The sequence below is a fragment of the Rattus norvegicus genome, chromosome 14, assembly GCF_036323735.1.
Source record: "Rattus norvegicus strain BN/NHsdMcwi chromosome 14, GRCr8, whole genome shotgun sequence".
NCBI classification, from domain to species: domain Eukaryota; kingdom Metazoa; phylum Chordata; class Mammalia; order Rodentia; family Muridae; genus Rattus; species Rattus norvegicus.
Window position 1 is genome coordinate 31318401 of NC_086032.1, and position 23183 is coordinate 31341583.

At 45.4% G+C, this 23183-nt stretch overlaps 1 protein-coding gene and 2 long non-coding RNA genes across 6 annotated transcripts; 2 read left to right on the plus strand and 1 right to left on the minus strand.

Annotated features, from left to right (window-relative positions):
- The first annotated feature begins 3575 nt into the window (after positions 1-3575).
- Spink2 (serine peptidase inhibitor, Kazal type 2) lies at positions 3576-10222 on the plus strand. Of its 2 annotated transcripts, NM_001008870.2 has the most exons (4): positions 3714-3756; positions 5614-5675; positions 7899-8008; positions 9928-10222. In NM_001008870.2, exons 1-4 carry the CDS (start codon positions 3714-3716, stop codon positions 9971-9973), a joined length of 261 nt encoding a protein of 86 aa, NP_001008870.1. In that variant the 3' UTR covers positions 9974-10222. The 2 variants fall into 2 exon arrangements, with proteins under 2 accessions (XP_017454815.1, NP_001008870.1); XM_017599326.3 differs by lacking the exon at positions 9928-10222 and having other exon boundaries at positions 3576-3756; positions 7903-7968.
- Positions 10223-10556: 334 nt separating this feature from the next.
- On the plus strand, positions 10557-13563 carry LOC134481739 (uncharacterized). 2 transcript variants are annotated; one of them, XR_010057501.1, is made up of 3 exons: positions 10557-10986; positions 12588-12760; positions 12844-13563. It is a non-coding gene; the product is annotated as an uncharacterized LOC134481739 (long non-coding RNA). The 2 variants fall into 2 exon arrangements; XR_010057502.1 differs by having other exon boundaries at positions 12588-13563.
- LOC108352735 (uncharacterized) lies at positions 12991-18610 on the minus strand. 2 transcript variants are annotated; one of them, XR_005493562.2, is made up of 3 exons: positions 18321-18610; positions 17381-17581; positions 12991-16297 (listed from the first exon to the last, which is right to left on the minus strand). It is a non-coding gene; the product is annotated as an uncharacterized LOC108352735 (long non-coding RNA). The 2 variants fall into 2 exon arrangements; XR_010057500.1 differs by lacking the exon at positions 18321-18610 and having other exon boundaries at positions 17381-18258.
- Between the last annotated feature and the right edge of the window lie 4573 nt (positions 18611-23183).

Sequence of the window (23183 nt, forward strand, 5' to 3'; positions counted from 1 at the left end):
ATTATTATTATTATTATTATTTTTGAGGCACGGTCTCACCAATAAGGCCAAGCTAGTCTTGAACTTACAGAGATCTGCCTGCCTGCCTCTCCCTCCTGAAGTGATGGGATTAAAGGTGTGTTTTAACATACTCCAGGATAAAATGTTCTAGAAATATATATGAAAAACTTCATTATAAAAAGTGGCAAATAAAAAAAGAAAAGAGAAAAGAAAAGCTATTATTCTATAGAGCAGGCTAGCCTGGAATTTACTGTGTTCCCCAGGCTGGCCTCAAGTTTCTTTCCTCAGCTTTCTAAGTGTTGGGATTATAGGCATGAGACACTAAACTTAGTTCCGACCTAAGAACTTGAAGGAGATCCCAAGTCAGAAGCCATCCTGGGCTATAGAGCAAGATGTTGGCACAAACGAAAGCATCTGAGAGGGCATATGATATGCTGGATAGTTTTATGTTAACGTCACACAAGCCAGAGTCATCTGAAAGGAGGAAACCTCAGTTGAGAAAATGCCTCCATAAGATCTACCTGAAAGGCATTTTTCTTTTCTTTTTTTTTTTTTTTTTTTTTTTGGTTCTTTTTTTCGGAGCTGGGGACCAAACCCAGGGCCTTGCGCTTTCTAGGTAAGCGCTCTACCACTGAGCTAAATCCCCAGCCCCTGAAAGGCATTTTTCTTAGGGGGGGGCCCAGCCTGTTGTGTGTGGTGGTGGACCTGGGTTGATGGTCCTGGGTTCCATAAAAGAAATCCAGCTAAGCAAGCCATAGGTAGCATGGCCTCCATGGCTCTCCATGGCCTCTGCATCAGCTCCTGCCTCCACGTTCCTGCCGTGTGTGAGTTCCTGGCCTGACTTCCTTTCCAAGATGAACAGTGATACAGAAATGGAAGCCAAATAAACACTTTCCTCCCCAACTTGGGTTTTGGTCATGGTGTTTCGTAACAGCAATGGAAACCCTAAGACAAGTTAGTACCAGGCTAGTGGGGCATTGGTGTGACAGATCTAACCATGTTTTTGGTAGGATCATGGAAGGACTTTGGACCATTGGGTGTTGAGAGCTCAGTGACTATCCTGTACACATGTAGGAGATAAGAATGTTAAGAGCAGGGGCTGGAGATGGCTCAGTGGTTAAGAGCACTGACTGCTCTTCCAGAGGTCCTGAGTCAATTCCCCAGCAACCACATCTGTAATGGGATCTGATGCCCTCTTCTGGTGCGTCTGAAGACAGTTACGATGTACTCAATAAATAAAATAAATCTTAAAAAACAAAAAGAATGTTGAGAGTGGTGCTAAGATGGAGACCTGGCTTTGGACATTTTAGAGGGAAGCAAAGACTTTACTGGGCCATTTGTGTGAAGAAAGGGTGGTGTCTAGTCAGCTAAGGATGAAGAACTGGCTGTGATTAGTGAGAGTCCAGGAACACGAAAGCAAAACCTTTGTCTTACTGGGACACCGGATGCTGCTTAGCTAGAACTAACACAGAATTGGTGGTGGTTAAGTAGAGACCAGCATTGCTAGGGCAAAATCTTCTGGACAGTGTTTTCAGTGCCTGCACACAGTAGGTGTGTTTAATACATGGCCTAGTGTTGGCTGCTGAGTTTGGTAGCATATGAATTACCCGGGTGGGACTGGTTTGGAAGGCATGAAGGGGTCCTAAGGAGCAGGCCCAGCTTTGCTGGTGCTGTGCCAAACAGCTGTGCTGGCTTCACGACTCTTGCTTTTTCCAGTGGATATGGCCGTGTTTCTACAGCCTGAGTTCTGTCCTGTGACCAGTGTTCACAATGGTAGCCATGCAGTGGGGGGACCAGGGGCTGTGAGCGCCAGTCTGCGGATTACCTTGCAGAGCGAATGTTCCTAGGCAGAATGCACAGCCACGAATGTTACGTGACTCACATACAGCCAGAGGCTAAAGATCTTTCTCTAAAAACCATTTCACTTAAGTGAGCAAACACCTCTATTCACCAGGTTCCCGCTATGTAGCTCTGTCTAGCCTAAAACTGCCGATACAGACGAGGCTGACATTGAACCTGTTGCAACACTCTGGCATCTGCATCTCAAAGAGAGCTGGCTTCAGGTGGTTGTGTGTGTGTGTGTGTGTGTGTGTGTGTGTGTGTGTGTCTGTGTGTGTGTAGGTGTAGGTGTGACCCAGACTTTCCTTCTAGATCAATTAATGTTGGACCCCTTAAAGTCCTTTCTTCTAGTCATTCAGTGAGACTTGTTGGGCTTTGTCATTATTGTAGGTATGGAGGGATGGAACCCAGTGCCTTGCACAAGTTAGGCAAGCGCTTTACCACTGAGCTACACTTCCAGCGCAAATACTCACTGAGCTGGGAACACGTGGGAAGTCTCAGGTGCTGAGCACCCAGCAGTCAGCTAAGCAGACGCACTCTCCTTTTAGTGCGTACAAAGGTAGAGTATGTCTCAGTAGAGGAATTTACAGTTAGAAGGTCAAATTATGGTGACTCCTACGGGAGCGGGGGAGATAAGGGACTGGGTACTTTATAAAAATGTGATGATCTGGGGACACGTGACCAGAGAGATAGGTAGAAAGGAAGCTTATGCAGACATGTGGGTAGAAACACCAGCTGGAGCACAAGCTGCAAGGCAGGACTGAGGAAGCCAGTGAACCTGGGGAATAGGAGGTGACCTGGAGGTAACAGGGCTGCACACTGTCATCTCACTTCCTGTAATTTTGTGGTGGGGTGGTAGGTGGGATATGTGAAGGGCTGGAGGGTTGGAGTGATGGTGATGTGTGTTTGAAGTGTGTGGAAAAGTGATGAAGAAAGGGTCTTAGTTGTGGTCCAAGTGTGTGGGGTGTGTAGATGGGGCGAGGTGGGTGTTTGGAGGATGGAGAAATGTCACATTGTGTAGTGGGTATGGAAGGTGTGGGGAAAGAGGCGTCTGATGGTTTGAAAGAGTGCTAGGGGCCATTTGGGGTATGGGGAGGAGGGGTGCTGGGTTCTGTAATGGGCTGGGTATGTAAGATGTGGGGTATCTGGAGCATAGAAAGAATGGTGGGGTACGTAGTGGGGGATGTGTTTGGGTGTGTGAAAGAAAGATGGGTTGTGTGGTGGAGGCATGTGTTACTTTTGAGGAGGAGGGGTTAGGTTGTGGTGGAGTGTGTGGTCAAGACGGGTTGGGATAAGGGTGTTTGAAGCACTTGAGGGGAGGTAAAGATGGGAGGGGTGTCCAGAAAGGCTGGGTTGTGAGCGCAGGGTGTGATGTGCTTGTGTCTTGTGTGTTTAAGTGGTGGAGGTGTGGAGGGATCCTGTGGGGATGTGTATGGGGCTTGTGGAGAGTTCAGGCATGGTATCGTGTGAGGGCCGTGTGAAAGGGTGAGGGCATGGGTCGCTTTTATGAACTTTGTAGAGAGGTTTACTGCTTAGAAATCTGGAAGGGGTGTGTGTGTGTGTGTGTGTGTGTGTGTGTGTGTGTGTGTGTGTGTGTGTCTGTGTCTGTGTGTCTGTGTGTCTGTGTGTCTGTGTGTCTGTGTGTCTGTGTGTCTGTGTGTGTGTCTCCCCTTCCCCCCTGGCCAACCCTCCATTTTCCTCTTTCCCATCATCCCCTCTCCTGTAACTTCCGTTCTTGATCCTGCCTCCTGCCAAGCCTCTAGCCTGCCGCTCGCCCCTCCCCCTTCGCACTCCCACGTGGCGCCGGCGGGTGGCTCCTTGACCACCGCGGTGCGGGAGAGCTTTCCAGCAGAGCAGGAAGAACTCCTTTAGTGATGCTGAGACTGGTGCTGTTGCTCCTGGCCACAGACTTTGCAGGTGAAGCTCAACTGGGTCTGGTGTCAAGGAAGAATCTCAGCTTGGATCTGAGAGCGCTGGCCTGCTGGGCTTGGATAGTTAGGCGACAGATTCTCACCGTTACTGGCGGTTGTGCCCGGTGGAGAGTGGTGGGCATGGAAGCTGTGGGTCAAGTATCCTCTGTCGTTCCAGTTGGGACTTCCATCCTAGCTCCAACCACCATCTCTACCTTTCTTAAGCAGATTATTCTGAACCCATGTACACACTTGAGTTGTGTCCACAGCTCTACCGAGCCTGGGGGTGTGCTAGACGTGGGAATCCTACGAGACCTTCTTCCGAATGGACTTGACATCTATGGGGAAGCAGAGTTGAGATCCTAACACCTATACTAAATTTTGTGTTTATTTAGTTTGATGTACTGGCTCACTCCTGTAATCCCAGCATTTGGGAAGTAGAGGCAGGAGAGCCATGCCCCTGTTTGCAACATAACAGCCGGTTCAACACCAGCCTGGGCTCCCTCACACTCTTTTTTTTTTTTTTTTGGTTCTTTTTTTTCCGGAGCTGGGGACTGAACCCAGGGCCTTGCGCTTCCTAGGTAAGCGCTCTACCACTGAGCTAAATCCCCAGCCCCTCCCTCACACTCTTAAAAGTTAAATCCGAGTTTTGTGTTTATTTGAAAAAAAAAAAAATCTTGGACACACAGACAAAAAGCACTGTTAGTTACTTCCCTGACCCGTGTAACTTCTAAGTCAGTTTTCAAGAAACTTGATGGAAACAGAATCAGATGTTTCTGTGCATTTCTTAGAAGTTCCAGAAAGAAATGATGGAAGGTCTTTTTAAAGAGGCATGGAGAGGGGCACCAGAGAGACTGTCATGTAGGGATAAACCACAAACCACTTTGGTTTTGGTCTTTGTGTCTTTTTTTTTTCCCCTTTTTTTTTTTTTCTTTTTCTTTTTTTTGGAGCTGGGGACCGAACCCAGGGCCTTGCGTTTGCTAGGCAAGCGCTCTACCACTGAGCTAAATCCCCAACCCCGGTCTTTGTGTCTTAAGTGTGTGTGTGTGTCTGTTTGAAGGCATGTGAAGGCTCGGTGTCTTTGATTGCTCTCCACAGTATTTTTGAGACCGAGTCTCTTGCTGAATCTATAGCTTGCCATTTCTGCTAGGCTGGCTGGCCGGTAATTCTTGGTATGCACTTGTCTCAGCTCCTTCCAAGGACTAGGTGTTCAGACCCAAGCCCAGCTCTGGGTTTTGAAGATCAGAACTCAGTTCACAGCAAGTTCTTCACTCATTGAGCCATCTCCCGCCAACTGTTTTTCTCTACTCTCTCTCTCTGTGTCTCTCTCTGTCTCTGTCTCTCTCTGTCTCTCTCTCTCTCTGTCTCTCTCTATCTCTCTCTGTCTCTCTCTATCTCTCTCTGTCTCTCTCTCTGTCTCTCTCTCTGTCTCTGTCTCTCTCTGTCTCTCTCTCTGTCTCTCTCTCTGTCTCTCTCTGTCTCTTTCTCTCTGTCTCTTTCTCTCTGTCTCTTTCTCTCTGTCTCTCTCTCTGTCTCTCTGTCTCTCTCTGCCTCTCTCTGTCTCTCTCTTTCTCTCTCTGTCTCTCTCTGTGTCTCTCTGTCTCTCTCTGTCTCTGTCTCTCTCTGTCTCTGTCTCTCTCTCTGTCTCACTCTGTCTCTCTCTCTCTGTCTGTCTGTCTGTCTGTCTGTCTGTCTCTCTCTCTCTCTCTCTCTCTCTGTGTGTGTGTGTGTGTGCTTCTCTCTGATTGGCTCAGGGTACTTCCTCTGTAACCACCCTCCCATCTTATTTACGCACTGGGATTTAAGGATCTTTGTGGACGACTTACCTTAGTCATCCTACAATGCCAGCATTTTCTCCTTACAGCTTCTGATGACTCTCTGGACTCTTCCGATTCTCAACTCATAAAGAGGTCACAATTCAGAACAGTAAGTATGAAGCCCGTGTACCGTCTCTTCTCATGCAGCGAAGTAAGTGTTGAACCGGTTTCAAGCTAGACTTGTCACTTCAGAAACCACGCACGGCTTTGTAAAGCCAGCATCTCACGCAGTTTCCTTGATCTGGAAAATGAGTATACACGTTTCTTTTCTCAAGAGCCTCCTGAGCCCTGGGATGACAGGGATGAGCCACCACATCAGCTAAAAGTGTACCTTTCAATCAAGAATGGCTCAGTCTTCGAAGGCCCCCTGGATGCTTTGTTCTAACATTTCCTTTAATAATTCAAATTTACTGAGGCATGATAGTTACTCTGTATATTAGGCATTTCACGTATTTCATCCTATTAAATTCTGTGGGCATAAATAAAAATAAAATGAGACAGTTCATTGAGAACTGCAGTGTCAAGGGTCTTTCAGCAACATTTTCATCTGGGTAGAGACTCCCTGGTTGACAGAGGCTCGGGAAAGTGTCAAGGTGCAGAAAGAGGCATTGGGTATGGCCTGGTGCAAGCTCTTGGCAAAAGAAACTTTAGGTAGGCAGCCTACAAGACTGGCTAGGGGTGCACAGACAGCTTCACTCGGTTGGTCCTCATTGGGGGTCTAGGACAAAAGTAACAACTGACAGTTGTTAATCAAGACCTGGCCACTTAAATGGGTTATTTGGCTTCTTGGACTGGCTTTAGGGGCAGCAGCCCGACTTCTAACAAGTCAGATGTAAGGAGGATGGATTCCTTTCGGTATTTGACAGTGAAAATGTTTACAGCCATTCTCTATGTAAAGAACTTGAAGGTACAAGATCCAATCTTCGTCTCTAAACAGTTTCCACAGCGTATTTGTCCCTTGTTGCCTGACTGAGACTGATCACTTGCATGTAATAGAACCTTCGACCGTCCCCTGAGCTGGGAGGCTTTGCCATGCTAGAGACAGAGTGCTGGGATCACAGGTGTGCAGGACCACCCCAGGCTTAGCGTTCTAGACTCTGGGATGGAGAGTGAGTGAAGGCTAGGCTGTCACTTTTCCAAATTAAGAGTATATTTCCTATACGGGTATAGCCACGGAGGTTGAGCATGTGGCTAGCATGTATTACTGTGTGTCCCTAGCTGGAGTTAGAGACTTTATAACACTCGAGGGTCTAATGGAAACATGAGTGTAATGAAGGAAAATTATGTGTGGGGGAGCAATATCTAAAATACTTAAAAAAAAAAAAAAACACCCGGTAAAAGGCATTGCTTAAAAAAAAAAAAAAATACTGGGGCCGGAGAGATGGCTCAGCAGTTAAGGGAACTGACTGCTCTTCCAGAGGTCCTGAGTTCAATTCCCAGCAACCACATGGTGGCTCACAACCATCTGTAATGGGATCTGATGCCCTCTTCTGGTGTGTTTGAAGACAGATTTAAAAAAACATACTGTAGCTTCTGGGTGTAATGTGAGCTTCAGAGGGCAGAGATATCTTTGAGGCCAGCCCGGTTACATAGCAAGCGACAGGCCAAGAGTGGGATTCTGCCTCAAAATAGATAACCCTCCCTCCAAACCACTGTTGATTTAGGTAAGAAATGGGCCAGAGAGGATTTAGAAATGAGGCTTACTAAGTGTGCAAACTCTCACTGTGTTTAACAGTATTGTGCTTACTTCCTTCTTTCCTTCTTTTCTTTTTTTGTCTGAGACAAGGTCCAGGCTGGTCTCAAACTGGATGTATAGCTGAGTATGACCTGGAACAATGATCTTCCTGCTTCTGCCATCCAAGTACTGGGATTATTGTCCAAATGGTACCAACGAGGCTGGGCTCTGAGTTGTGGGTTTTTGGGTTTTTTTTGTTTTTTTGTTTTTTTTTTTGTTTTTTTTTTTTGTTTTTTTGTTTTTTGTTTTTTTTTGGAGGGCACAAAGTCTAGATGTGTTCCTTAGGCTAGCCTAGAAGTTGCTATGTCTCCCAGGCTGGCCTCAAACTGGAGGCAGTCCTCTTTCTTCAGCTTCCCAAGTACTGGAATGACAGGTTTGAACCACACCTACTCTGAGCTCATTTTTTTCTTTATTCTTTTTGTAATTGTATTTGAACTCTCACATATGAATTTTACATTACAAACTCATTTTTGGAGGGCGGAGAGAAAGCATAAGTAGTTATGTAGGATATTTCTATGACATTTAGGGAACATTGGGGACAGTATAATGGTTGTGTCTCAGGTCATTCTCTTACTTCTCTGCTTTTCTCTTTTGTAGCCAGACTGTCATCGTTTTGACTACCCAGTATGCTCCAAGCACCTCAGCCCTGTGTGCGGAACGGATATGAACACTTATGGGAATGAATGCACTCTGTGCATGAAAATCAGGTTGAGTATTTAAAAAAAATCTTTAAAAAAAGATCATTTTATTTTATGTGTGTGAGTGCTTTGCCTACATGTATGTATGTGCACAATGTGTATATCTGGTACCCACAGGGGTCAGAAGAGAGAGTTGAAGACCCTGGAACAGAACTCCCACATGGTTGTGACTGGGATCAAACCTGGGGTCCTCTGCAAGAGCAGCAAGCGCTCTTACCGACCAGCCCCAGGTCACACACATTCACAGCTGTCTTCCCTTTTCCCCCACTCAGCTCTCTTCCCTTTTATTTTTTTATGAAACCAGAACATTTATTTTATGACCGATTGAAATCCTCAAGATGAACTGGATGCTGCAACAGCTGCCCTCTTGGGTTTAGGTGTTGCTCCTTCACGGAATCCATGTCTGAATCTTCGGTAGACAATTTTTTTTTTTTGGTTCTTTTTTTTTTTTTTTTTTGGAGCTGGGGACCGAACCCAGGGCCTTGAGCTTCCTAGGCAAGCGCTCTACCACTGAGCTAAATCCCCAACCCCTTCGGTAGACAATCTTTAGGTGCCCCATCGGACCAGTCCCGGTAGTGTTTCGTCTCTTAGCCTTGGCACTCCAGTTATACTTTCTCTTGCGCTTGGCAGGGTAGCCCCATTTGCCACAGGTCGACTTCTGAAGGGGATAGGCCCTGGAGCCACAGCGGCGGCACAGCGTGTGTGTGTGTGTGTGTGTGTGTGTGTGTGTGTGTGTGTGTGTGTGTGTGTGTGTGTGCGCGCGCGCGCGCGCGCCTCCTATCGGGACACATTCCAATGGATGACATTCTTTTCATCGTCTTGCTTCTACCGGCGAGGCCAAAGAGACCGGAAGAGCCTCTTTCCTTTTCTTGAATTCTGATTGGTGGAGGTAGTAACTCCTTTCTCAGATGGAGAAGTCGAATGTGACTTCAACTATTTTTGCTTTTTGTACAGACATTTAAAAGCTGTAAGACCTGCAGTCTATTTTTAGATCAAAGCTAGAGAGTAAAGCGTGTGATTGGCCAACTCCAAAGCAGCAGACAGTCGAGCTGTGTCACTATCTCCGTGTGCAGTTTTCCCAAACGAAGAGTGTAGTTGAGACAAAGGGTAGCTCAGGAGTTTGCCTAGAATACAAGAGGCCCTGGGACCAGTCTTCACCACTGAAGGGAAAGACAGGAGCATATCGCATATTTAGGGGCTGAGATGTAGCACAGTGGTAGAGAACTGGCCTAGCATACGTAAGTCCCTGAGTTCAAGTCTCAGGACTATAGGACCCACAAAAAGTCTATATTTTATAGTTAAGGCCTACAGAATGTTATATTTCCTTTTAGATTTACAGGGCATGCAGGTACACTCTGTATTTACCTGTTGGAGGTAAGACTTACTATATATACTTAGTAAAATGCTATAAGTGGTCAGTGTATGACTTTTGACTCCCTACATGCAACACACTGATGACATGGCCATAGCGCCCGGGGGTATGTATAGCAGAGTTCATTTCTGTATCTGAGATTCCACTGCACAATCCGAGCCTTCATGGGACATTTTGTATGATTAGAACCCTCTACCTTAGGTTTAGTGTGTGTATATGTGTGTGTGTGTGTGTGTGTGTGTGTGTGTGTGGTGGGAATGGCTAAATGGGGAAATAAGGTCTTTACCCTTTATGTTTTCTGGATTAACTTTTAAAAGTGACCAAGTAAATACAGTCCCGACAGGAACTGAATGTATGGGGGTTGGGGATTTAGCTCAGTGGTAGAGCGCTTGCCTAGCAAGCTAGCAAGCGCAAGGCCCTGGGTTCGGTCCCCAGCTCCGGAAAAAAAAAAAAAGGAACTGAATGCATGATGGACATAGGCCTTTAAAATGCAAACAGTGTCCGGGTTTCAGCACCATAGGCACTAATACCATGTTCGTGGTTTCTCACTTTGCAGGGAGGATGGTAGCCATATTAACATCATCAAGGACGAGCCATGCTGATGGGCAGCTTGCAGGAGAGCAGATGGAGAACCCCCCTACCTCTCCAGTGCTCCTTGCTAGAATCCCACTCCTTTTTCTGTTTTCCCCGTTTCTTTGCATGATACTTGTTGACAAAACTTCCATGGGTAGAGGCTGGAAGTGCTTCATAAACTTAAAACTCCTGTCTTGGGCTTCCAGCCTACAGTTTATACGACCCAGGCAACTTTTGCCTCCTTAATTTCATTGGAATAAAATGAGCATTGAATTCAATCACTCGTCTGATCTGCTGAAAGTGCTATTTCGACCTGATGGGAAGTGTAACCTGCCTTGTTTCCGGGTTTTCGCACTGAGCCTGAGAATTAAGTGGCGCAGAGAGATTAGTGGGAGAAAGAAAGGCTTGCACAGGAAACATCAAAGGGTGCAAGATGTGGGTAAAACCTGAGAAAAGTAAAAGGGAAACCAAGAGAAGGTAAAGATAAATGATGTGGAAAGATGGGGTCTGGGGTAAAAGGAAGACTCCAAGTAGGAAAGAAGCCAGTAGGTGGTTCTCAGGGGGGTTAGGGGGAGTTGGGTGGGGTGGGGTGGGGTCAGGGTGAAGGTAAAGGAAAATCTAAACCTTTATTTGAACATACCATAATGTTATCTACCTAATACTTTATGTAGTAACTTAAATGTTTTTAAAGGAGTCAAAGGAGGAAATGCACAGAGACATGACATGAGAACTGGATACACGTGAATTAGACAAAGTAGTAGCTAGGTGGTGGGGTGGAGAAGTGATCAGGAACACAGAAATTATTCTAATTAAGTCGTTCATAAATATAGACTACGTCTATCCTCAATTGTTATTCTTAAATATTTCTTTCTCTACTAGGAATATTCCTCAAAAAAAAAATCCACCCTATCTTTTGAAACAGGTTGTCATGTTTCCTGATTCTTCTACCTCTACTTCCCAAGTGCTAAGAGCTGAGGAAACAGGCACCCTCCAGCCACTCTCAGGAGATGCTGAACAGAAGGCCCTCCTCGTGCCTGCCTAGGTCAGCACTCTACCAACTGAGCCATATCCTCAGCCCCGGAAAAGCCATGTACCTCAGGGTCTTAGAACCCTGATTCAAGGCATTGAGAGGGGACACACACACACACACACACACACACACACACACACACACACAGAGAGAGAGAGAGAGAGAGAGAGAGAGAGAGAGAGAGAGAGTTTGTAATGACATTCAGTTTATGTGAGGAAACAGCACAGCTGAAGGTGGATATTATAATGGCTAATGATTTCCTATCTTTTCATCGTAATCTGTGAATGAAAGTTAAAAACCCATAGAGTTTGTAACACTCTTAAAAATTAATTGTTGGTTATGGGCAATATAATAGAGCGAGTATCAAATCCATGTAATTGTTGACAACACTGGGTCCTCCCCTGAGGACCCTCCCAATTATTAATTGAGCAAAGAGAATAAGGTAAGCACTTGGTATTTTATGGCCCTCATGCTGTAGATAGTGTGTATCATCCAGAGGTGTATCATCGTGTGCTATAATACCCGACAAGTTAGGACACAAGTTAGTGGAATAAGTAAGTTTAAAGGCAGTGTAGGCTCCACATATACACAAATGCTTCATTTTACTCTGGATTCAAATAGCTGTAGTTCTTTCTTTGCCTCTCAAGATTAGATGAGAGGACTGTTCAATGCTGTCCCTCCTAGAGTTTTGAATAGATTGGCTAGTGCATATAAACATTTTGATTTGGCTGAAAACACCAAGCCAGGGAGGAACTGGGGAATTGATTTCTTTTCCTTCTGTTCCCTGGCTTGCCTGGGTGGTCATGGGTTCTCATCAGGAAATGGAGGAAATATAAGATTGGTTGATTTCAAATCCCTCACCCTATGCTTGAGGGTCATTTTCAGGCAATGGAGGCTCCGTGTCTAAAGGAGGCTGTGATAAGGAGAGCCAGGGAGCTGTTACCACCACCTGGCACTGTTTTTATTTATTTATTTTAAAAAGATTAATATATATATGTATATATATATATATATATATATATATATATATATATATATATATGACTGCACTGTAGCTGTCATCAGACACATCAGAAGATGGCATTGGATCCCACTATAGATGGTTGTGGGCCACCATGTGGTTGCTGGTAATTGAACTCAGGACCTCTGGAAGAGCAGTCAGTGCTCTTAACCACTGAACCATCTATCCAGCCCTGGTGGCACTGTTTTAATTTCCATTTTTCCAGAAAAGACAAAAATTTTTTTCCCTCTATCACTAATTATTATGGTTTGATTATCCAATGTATATTCATTCAAGGAATTAGCTGTCTCTTTATCACCAGTAATATCTTCCTTAAGAATGTTTTTAAAAAGATTTATTTATTTTTTTATGTATAAGTACACTGTAGCTGTCTTCAGACACACCAGAAGAGGGCATCAGATCTCATTACAGATGGTTGAGAGCCACCATGTGGTTGCTGGGATCTGATGCCCTCTTCTCATGTTTAAAGACAGCTACAGTGTACTCATATGATAAATAAATAAATCTTTAAAAAATAAATATTTTTATAAATAACTGCAAGTCTAAACTACATAAAATATCTCCTTAGAAAAATTTTGTTCTTTTGAAACAGGGTTTCTCTGTGTAGTCCTAGATGTCCTGGAATTCACTTTTTAGAGCAGGCTATCCTCCAACTCAGAGATCCACCTGCCTCTGCCTCCGGAGTGCTGGGATTAAAGGTGCACCACCACCACCTGGCAAGAATTTTCTGTGTAGCGTGGAGAGCTGTACACTTCTACATACACCGTAAGTGTTTGGGATTGGCTTTATGTTACTTTTTGTGATTTATTTTGTACTTTTTATGATAAGAAATAATATTGTGCTTACAGGAAATCAAGGCCCATATCCTTCAATGTTACCTGCTTAGATCTCTGAGCTTACGTCCTTGACAACAGGAAATGAAAGCAGTGGGAATGCCCGGAGCGTGGAAAACATTGAGCAGAAACAATGTTACCGATAACATGAACCACAGTATCTTGGATGTATGTTACAGCTTTAATGACCAAGCCAGCTCAACCAGTCAACAGGGTCTCGAGGGAGGGAATGAGGATGAAAATAAAAAGAGACAATTAGACAACATTATAACATGACTCCAGCCAGTGCTGAATCAGGTTTGTTTTTTCCCAGGCTGCTTTTTTTTATCACTCCAGGTACATGCAAAGAATAGGGTCAGCTCCCAAAGACAAAGTAGTCAGGGAACAAACAGTAGTAGTAGTAGTAGTAGTAGTAGTAGTAGTAGTAGTAGTAGTAGTAGTAGTCAAGGCAATAAACAAAGTCCCATGGTCACTGTGTCTAGGGGTTTATCAGGACGACCAAGATACAAGGAATACAATACAACCCTCTGCTGTATTCATCTTGAGCCTTGTCCTAGCCCAATGTAAATGCTCTTGCCAATATCCTTGAAGCGGCATCAAGGGCTCTCCACCCTTTAAGCATCATTTTAAGTTGATATTAGATCCATAAAGAAGTAGTGAAAGGAAAATTATACAGATTTGAGGTTTAAAAATATGAAGTTAAAAGAATAAGTTTTAAATTCAGACTCAGGGCTAAACACTGTGAAAAGCAAGTCCAGGCAGCCCCGCCCTGCCGCTAGAACTAACAGACCATAAAAGGAAAGGAATGCAGAACAGACCAGGAGTACCGGATCTGACTCACAGGCCACCTGGCAGGAAGAGATAAGCCCCCAGCCCCCGACATCCAGGACGCCCCAAAACCTGCCAATGTGTGTAGCTATACCTTATTACCTCATCATGTGAAATAGCCAATCATATGTGAACATGTCTATGTGCCTCGTTTGAATCCACCAGTCCCCGTAACTATGCATCTGCTTCTGTACGCCCGCTTCTGCTTCCCCAATCCCTATAAAAGCCCCATGCTGGAGCTGCTGGGCGCGCAAGTCCTCCGAAGAGACTGTGTGCCCGCAGGTACCTGTGTTTTCCAATAAACCCTCTTGCTGATTGCATCCGAGTGGACTCGGCTCGGTCATTGGGCGCTTGGGACTCCTCCTGAGGGAAAGGTCCTCTCCGGGGGTCTTTCAGTAGATAGTAAGGCAGGGATTTGCAATTTACTTCCATATTGATTCCATTCAGATTTGGTGGCACTAGGGAAGCTGGGGCAGGAGGACATTTGGGGATTTAAGGCTAGCCGGGACAACGTAGAATGTTGCAGGATGGCCCACCCTGGCTGAGGAACCATCAGCCACTGATGCCTGCAGTGGGAGGGAAACCAGCTTTCTTCAGGGATGGGAATCCTGAGAATCTCCTCGAGCACATTACAGGCAGCCCCGAGTCCACTTTGTTTGTTTTAAAGAGGAAGAGCTCCTGAAGTTGGGAAAAGAAAAGTGGGTGGGAGGGACAGGAAGGAATTAGGGGTTCTGTGTACAAACCTGAACCCCAGCCCGTGAAGGTAGAGGCAGCAGGCAGTAATTGAAGACTATCCCTCAGCCACATGGCAACTTGAGGACAGCCTCGGTAGCATGAGATCCCTCCTGCCCCCCCCAAAGAAAAATAAACTGAAAAGAACAACAACAAAAACTCTATAAACAAACAAAACAAAATAATAATCGAACTAATTGTGTTAACATTGCTGTGTGGAGACACCATAACCAAGGCAACTCTTATAAGGAAAACATTTAATTGGGGCTGGCTTACAGTTTCAGAGGTTCAGTACATCATCATGACAGGAGGCATGGCAGACTGGTGCTAGAGGAGCCGAGAGTTCTCCATCTCGATCCTCAGGCCACAGAAGACTGTCTGTCACACTGGGTATTGCTTGAGCATATGTATAATACCTCTTGAAGCCTGCCCTCACAGTGACACACTTCTCCAACAAGGCCACATCTACTATAGTAAGGCCACACCTCATAAGAGCACCCTTCCCTATGGGCCAAAGATTCAAATACTCGAGTCTATGGGGGCCATAGCTATTTAAACCACCACACTAATCTTTATTTTTGGGACATATGTCCTTCCACAGACTAAGCTCTCTCTTATGGCTTCCCCAACATGTCTCCTCTGACACCAGTGGGTTTATGATGTTGTCATTGTTTTTCAGTGCCAGGGATCAAACCCAGGTTCCTTCATGCATGTAAGGTAAGGACTTTGCCCCAGATCCACCAGTCCCTTAATAAGCTGTGATCTCTTCATGGTCTCCTTTTAATCTGCAGCTATTCCATAGAAAGGCAATCTATCATTACAGGAATGGCAAATTCCAGGGGAGACTGCACAGTCCTGACCCATGGCAGGTGTTCCTAGCATGGCAGGTGTTCCCAACATAGCAGGTGTTCCAGCTTGGCAGGTGTTCCCAGCATGACAGGTGTTCCCAGCATGGCAGGTGTTCCAGCTTGGCAGGTGTTCCTAGCATGGCAGGTGTTCCAGCTTGGCAGGTGTTCCTAGCACGGCAGGTGTTCCTAGCATGGCAGGTGTTCCTAGCACGGCAGGTGTTCCTAGCATGGCAGGTGTTCCCAGCATGGCAGGTGTTCCAGCTTGGCAGGTGTTCCTAGCACGGCAGGTGTTCCTAGCACGGCAGGTGTTCCCAACATAGCAGGTGTTCCAGCTTGGCAGATGTTCCCAGCACGGCAGGTGTTCCTAGGACGACAGGTGTTCCTAGCATGGCAGATGTTTTGCAGCCTAGACTTAGTCTAAGAATACTGGAGACAGTGCTGTTGCCTATAATCAAGTAGACATGAGTTGAAGCCTGCTTTGTGATTTAACCCAAATGAGTGGATACTATATTTTCTCCTTGGTTTGGGTTTGTCTAAGTTGGAGTTTCTATTGCTGTGACAAAACACAATGACCAAAAGCAACCTGGAGAGGTTTATTTCATCTTGCAGCCTGTAGTCTATTACTCAGAGGTCAGGGTAAGAACACAGAGGCAGGAACTGATGCAGAGAAGCCATAGAAGGATGTTGTTTGTTGGCTTGCTCCTCAAGATTTGCTCGGCTTCCTTCTTTCCTTTTTTCCTTCTTTCCTTCTTTCCTTCTTTCTTTCCTTCCTTCTTTCCTTCTTTCCTTCTTTCTTTCCTTCCTTCTTTCTTTCCTTCCTTCCTTCTTTCCTTCCCAAACCTGGGCCAGTACCGCCTGGCCAGCCTGCTTTCTTGTAGCTTCTAGAACCACAAGCCCAGAAGTGGAATAGCTCACGATGAGTTGGTCCCATCAGGATCAATCACCAATAAAGAAAATGCACTTGCCCACAGTCCCATCTAATAGGGACATGTTCTCTTCCAAGATGACTCTGGGTCAGGTTGTCATAACACTAGCCAGCAGAGGACTTTAGGAACTGGAAACTGGATGACAAGCACAAGGGGGAAACTGCGTTTGGCCTGTTTCACAATTTTACTGCTTAAAGACACACGCACAAAATTCTTAGCTGTGTGGTAGCACACACCTTTAAACCCCTGCACGCAGGAGGCAGAGAGTCAGGTGGAACTCTGTGAGTTCAAGGTCAGTCTGGCCTACAAAGTGAGTTCTAGGACAGTTAAGGGCTGTTACACAGAAAGATCCTGCCTCAAACGACAACAAAATGATGAGACAAAATCTTATTTTAAAAAAATTTTTTACACAACATATTTTGATCATATCCTTTCCCCTCCCCAACTCCTTCCCGATTCTCCCTACTCCCCACCCCACATGTTCTTTCTTTCCCTCTCAAAACAAAAATAAAAACAGGCAGCAAACAAAGAAACAAACTAGTTAAGGCCATGACAACAACAAACCAAAGAAAAACCCAAGCCAAATCAAAACATAAAAGCACACAAAAATCACAGAGTGTGTTTGTGTTGGCCAATTATTCCTGGGCACGGGACCTGCTCTGGACTGTGGTTGGTACGCCCAGGAGAGCCCCACTGGGGCAAACTGATTTTCCCTTTCCTAGCAGGTATCAATTTCAAATAAAGTCATGGTTACGGGTAGAACTTTGTGTCCACACCCTCATCTCTGAGCTGGGATTGTTTTCACCCAAGACTTTTTGCCTGCTTTTATTTTAATAGCAAAAATAAAAATAAATGAATGAATGGATAAAGAAAAGAACCAGGATGACTGACCTACAAAATACCTTTAAAATAATGTATTAAAAGAAATGCTGGGAATAGAGGGAGGGCTCAGTCCATTAAGGACTCTTGCTGCTCTTACAGAGGACCCAGGTTTGGTTTCCCGCGTCTCTAAGGAGGCTCACAGGCATCATTAACTTTACTTTGAGGGGATCTTATGCCCTCTTCTGGTTTCTGAGGGCGCTGCATGAATGCGGTGCACTAACATTCACACAGGCATACCCGTTTACACACAAACATACACTACAAGTAAATAAAATCTTTAAAAACATTTTTAAGCGAGGAATACTCTGAGATCATCCTAAGTGGGTGGCCTCTCACCTCACAGACACCCAGCAGGTTTCGCACAGACGCTCTTGAGCCCACAAGGACAAGTGAAGTCCCGGCGCAGCTGGCGTGAGAGTGGGGAAATGCCCCAGGGCTTCATGACGTCACGAACAGCAAACGTCTTCCAATCATTTTGGGTGCTTTAGGTTGCCGCACCTGGAATCCGGTTGGTCCTGGAAACTTGACTTAGGGCGCCTTGGGAATGAAGAGATGACAGACACTGAAGTCACGACAGACACACTGATAGAAAAGCTGGGGTTTCGGAGGTGGATTGTACTCAGTGAGATGCAGGGCACCTGTAACCAAGCCTTGAGGCTGGCTGGGGTTTATTAAGTAAAGCACAAGAAAGGGCGGTTAGCTAGTCTTGGTAGGAAGTTTCTGCTAGGGGGTGGTCTCAGGCTGCAGTCTTCAGGGAGGAGGAAGCTACAGACGCTGTGCTTCCTGTCGATTGTTCCTAAACACTCACACTTGGACCAGGGGACGCTTTGCTATTTCTCTGAGTCTGACTTGGGGAGGGCTCTGCCACTCTCACGGGTCTGAAGCGTTGATCCAGCATTGACTCTACTGTAGACATGTCAACAGCAAACGCCCACCGAGGACTGCGTCTGTAATATTTAGCCTTTTAAATTTATCTGACATTTGTACCCACAAAGACATCGGAGAACCTGCTAGCTCAGTCAGGCAATTTTACTTTCTTAACCACTTACAAAATGTCTACTCACACACCCCCAGATTCTGCAACGGAACTGCTAGCTCTTCCGAAATATCTTTTTAGCTGTCCTTTTACCAAGCTCGTCTACCTTTCTCTTGAGCTCCTCCAAACCCATTAGGGCTCTTAGCTCACTTTCCTAGGTTCCTGTCTCACCTGTGTGCTGCCAGCTGCTTCTCTGTGGTTCCTACAGTAAGCCCGGAGAGAGAACTCCCCATCTCTTACCTGGAGCTCCTTCCATGAAGTTCTTCCAAGCCAAACGAGCGAGAGTCTAAAAGGAGAGCCAGCTCAAGAGGCTGAGCCCCCAGAAGGTGCCCCTCAAGAGTCCAACTTCTATAAATGAAGTCTCTAACTCTTCTCCTACGCCTGTTACTGTCATGGTAGGGGATTCCAAGTCAATGAGGGCTGAACCATTTCACCTTTATGGTGGGGCAGCACAAGGCCATCCAGCTGACTCTGCCTTGGGTCATAGAGCAAAGACCACAAGGCCTCTCCCAAGCAGTGTGCCTTAAAATAGGCAGGAACTTTCTATTTTTTTAGCCTTCTTATCTAAGGAAGCCTTAGAGGCAGATCCGAACTGCACCTCTACAGGACATACCTAACTGCATCTGACAAATGCAATATCTTTCTAGGCCTTCATGTTTTGCTAGCAATTAGGTTTTCTATGAACTGAAATCACATACCCTGTAACATCCATCTGTTCCCCACACCAAATACTTTGACGTTGCTTAAAGAATAACCTAGAATTTGTTCTCTTCCTACTCAGGTGGGACTACCGTGACTTCTGTGATAGAAGGCAGAGCAGAAATCCGCACTGAGAGGCCCTTCACAGAGGGAGGGCAGCACTGCTGGCACACAAGAGGGCTTTGAAAGGGCTAAAGGACAGCATGGAAGAATAGCAACAACAGTGTCTGTGAAGTACAACCACGTCTATCCACCCTCTCCTACTCCTATAACCAAAGCCAGGAGGACTTTATTGGTGCTGACAGTGGAGGGAGAGGGAAGACTCTTAGGACCAGGGAGGCAGAGACAGTCGGTGATTCATAAGGTTCCTGGTCTGAGGGAGCACAGTCATCTTTTCCGGATTCTTTAAGAATAAATCACATTTTAGAATCTTAGTGTGTGTGTGTGTGTGTGTGTGTGTGTGTGTGTGTGTGTGAATGTGTGTGTGTCACAGGTGCTATGATGTATATATGGAAACCAGAGAACAACTTGAAGGAATTAATTTTTTCCTTCTTCTGTGCGGGTCTCTGGATTTGAACTCAGCAAGCACCTTTATCCACTGAGTCATCTCACCAGCCATCATTTCAGGATGCAGAAGTCTCTGTTTTTTTGAGGAAGAGTGTCTTGGGTGGGGATTGGGTAGAGGCGGGCAAGGAAATCCAAAGAGAAGTGAAAATAGATCTTGCATCTAGTGTAGGAGGAGGAGGCTCTACACTAGGCAACAACGTCTGTGTGAAAAGCTGGGCAAATTGGCAGTGGAGGATGGGGAGACCTGAGGGGTTCCATGGTGAGAGGGTGTAGTCTTAGCCTAGGTGGGCTCATGACAATTTCAGGCGCCCCAAGCAAGGCCAGTTCTTTCCCTGCAGGTATGTTCAAAGAGTGTCCCCCCTTTTTTTTTCCAAAAAGAAAGAAAGCAACCTATCAGATTCTCTAAGGATGAAGATATTTATTTGTAGATCAGTGCAGTGCAGATATTCCTGCTGTCGTAAACCATGAGCATGTCTAAAGGGATGGGGGAAGGGAGGAGAGGGGATGTTTTAGTAGCAAAAATGAAGAGATTACATCAGACATTTTGAAGCAATCATTCCTGGCCACAGTGATTAACAAGGCTGAGCAGACAGTTGCTGGACAGACACACTTGCAAAAGGGCTTCTGTACAAGGTTGGGTGTCCTCCACGAGGCTTGTGGTTTTTCAGAGTCTTTTGAAATAATTACTATCTCGACACCAGGCACAAGAATCCTTCCTCTTTAACAGTTAGCCTGTGGTCAACCGACCCTTTCACAGGGGTTGCCTAAGACCATAAGAAAACACAGATATTTATGTTGTGATTTGTAAACATAGCAAAATGACAGTTACGAAGTAATGAAAATAGTTTTACGGTTGGAGCCGCCATATCATGAGGAGCTGTATTAAAGGGTCACAGGATTAGAAAGGTTGAAAACCACTGCCATATAAAGGTGGCTATTATAACTTCATTCTTTTGTTGTTAGGGTTGACACACGTGACTCCCAGAAAATGCAGTGCTGGTGATAAAGTCCTAAATAGAGGGACTTTGCTCAGATAAACAGAAACCTAAAGGTGGGTTACCAGGAAAGCAGATCTCTAATGTGGTTTCTGAAACCAGGAACTTTGCTTAATCTTTCCCCAAAGGTCAACTACCTCAGGGAAGGGCACTGAGTTCTGTCAACCTGTACAGCCTGCATCAGCTCAAAGATCTCCACCCTCCTGACTGTCAAATAAAATCTAACTTGCTTCTCTCTGATCCCCAAGGAGATAGCCTTGGCAGTTCGATCCCCAATAAACCTTTCTTTCTACCCATGGAGTGGTCTAGTACAGCAGTTTCACGAAGTTTCCACCTGTTGTTTCTGGTAACCTACTGGATCTGAAGTCACTTAGGTCAGCTCATAAAACCCAGGTTATTTGAGTTTAGGCAACACCTGGTGGATGACGTGCAGGAGGAGAGCCCTGGGCAGGTAAGCTTCCTGGAGACAGTTCACTGTTCTGCATGGCTGCTATGGGTGCATGGCTGCTATGGGTGCATGGCTGCTATGGGTGCATGGCTGCTATGGGTGCATGGCTGCTATGGGTGCATGGCTGCTATGGGTGCATGGCTGCTATGGGTGCATGGCTGCTATGGGTGCATGGCTGCTATGGGTGCATGGCTGCTATGGGTGCATGGCTGCTATGGGTGCATGGCTGCTATGGGTGCATGGCTGCTATGGGTGCATGGCTGCTATGGGTGCATGGCTGCTATGGGTGCATGGCTGCTATGGGTGCATGGCTGCTATGGGTGCATGGCTGCTATGGGTGCATGGCTGCTATGGGTGCATGGCTGCTATGGGTGCATGGCTGCTATGGGTGTACCTTGGAGAGGAACGACCTCAGAGGTTTTGTCCCAGGCTTGCTTCTTGCTACCAGTGTGCCTTCTCATCTCATGATTTTCATTGCTATATTCTTCTTAAACCTGTGATTGGGCATGGAAAGACCATCACTGTTTATAACCTGGTGTGATTGCTTCCTAGATGGTAACCCACTCTGTTGGGCAAATTTCTTGCAGAGCAACATGAAGAGGAACTTTCATGAAATAATGCTGTCTAGATGACTTGATAATTCCTGATAATGACTTTACAGAATTCCTAATTTGATTCAAATAACTTTAAGAAGTTAAGATAGTTGATAGTTTAAGGTTAAAATTAAATGTAGAATGTGACTTCTCCTGCAAAATAGTAGAGGCTGCCCAGGTTAGAAGAGGAGTTCAATGATCTCTCATGTGTTACAAGCACACAAATTGCACTTGGAAAAAAATAGGCTTGGAACAAGTTAATGATCAAGAAAAACATTCATTCTAGATTAGGTTCAGGGATGAGGCCAAAGATCTCGGTGTGAACCATGATAAAGGTAAGGTCATGAACAGGGAGTGGGTAATTCTATTATGAGGTTAAGAATAGAGAGTGAACGATTAGCTTATACAAGACTTCAAAAGTAAGGATATAAGATAAATGACTTGTTTCATGGTAAAAAAACATTGTTAACCTATGACATAAAAAACTATTGCTTTGAACTAATAACGAACTTGTGAAATAAAAGATAGATAACTATCTTAATTTATAAGAACTGCTGCTCTTAATTTATAATGAACTTGTGGAACTGTTTTTAGTTAGGTACAAATTTTAATAGAAAAACATGTAGTAGAAAAACATGCAATCCTGATGTAACTTCCTCTTGTGTAATATTTTATCTGTTTTTGAATGAGATAATTATTCTTCTTACATAGAAAACTTTGTCTTAGGGGCTATAAAAAGGCCTAAAGGGAAAAAAAGTTGTTAGAGCTTGCTCCTTAGAGTTTTAATCTATCCACCAACTGTGTGTACATGAACATATGTAAAATGTTTGGAGCCAGCTTGTTAGAGCTTTGCTCCACCCACCCAATGCATGAATGTGTATCAGTCTGTCTATCTGTCTGCCTGCCTGCCTGCATGTTGGCATGCATGTTAGTAGAAGCCATCAGCTCTGCTTTAGGACAACCTTGTGTTGGTAATACAACCAGTAAGTACTCAGGGAAACAGAAAAACAACTATCCATTCTGTCCTCTAATTACATGTGAGACTAATACTCCCTTAGCTCTTAGTACTTTGTAGTATAGCTATCATACATGTGTGACATTACTTAAGTTACTCAGCAATGTGGCTGGTATAAAAAGTTTCTGGGTGCCATCTGTTGTTGTAAAATTATAAAAAAATAAAAGGCTGTTCCCCCCCCCCCACTAGATCCAACACCGCAGTGCCCTAAGATATCTGATAGATATCTTAATCTCAGTTATCAAAGTGTCTCACCCTCTTTGCTCCATCCCATATCACACTGCCGAAGGCTTCTCTCTGATCCTGGTTGCAATCTCTCTACCCATCTAGGTCCGCTGGCCAGCCCGAGTCTGCTTCTGCACTGGCATGATTTTCAGAACCTCATCCTTTAGAGATGCACCCAGGAAAAAGTCAATAATCTCAGACTCCTTAATGGGCAGAGAGAATAGGTAGATCTCCAAGGACTTCATGTCCTTAACCAGGCGACCCAGCTTGGTGACCGGGATCCACTCCTTGTCTTCAGCTTTACCTCCACGAGCCCCGCGGCCTCAACCGCGGCCACAGCCTCGACCACGACCTCGGCCCCTAAGGCGGCTGCCGAATCCTCCACGGAAGCCACCGCGGCCTCCTAATCCTGGGCCCCCGGGTCCTCCGGGCCCTCCCGCTGCACCGGTGTCATCTGCCATTTGGTGTTTTCCCGAAAAAGAAGAAGTGTTATGGGCTGGAGAGATGGCTCAGTGGTTAAGAGCACTGACTGCTCTTCCAGAGGACCCGAGTTCAAATTCC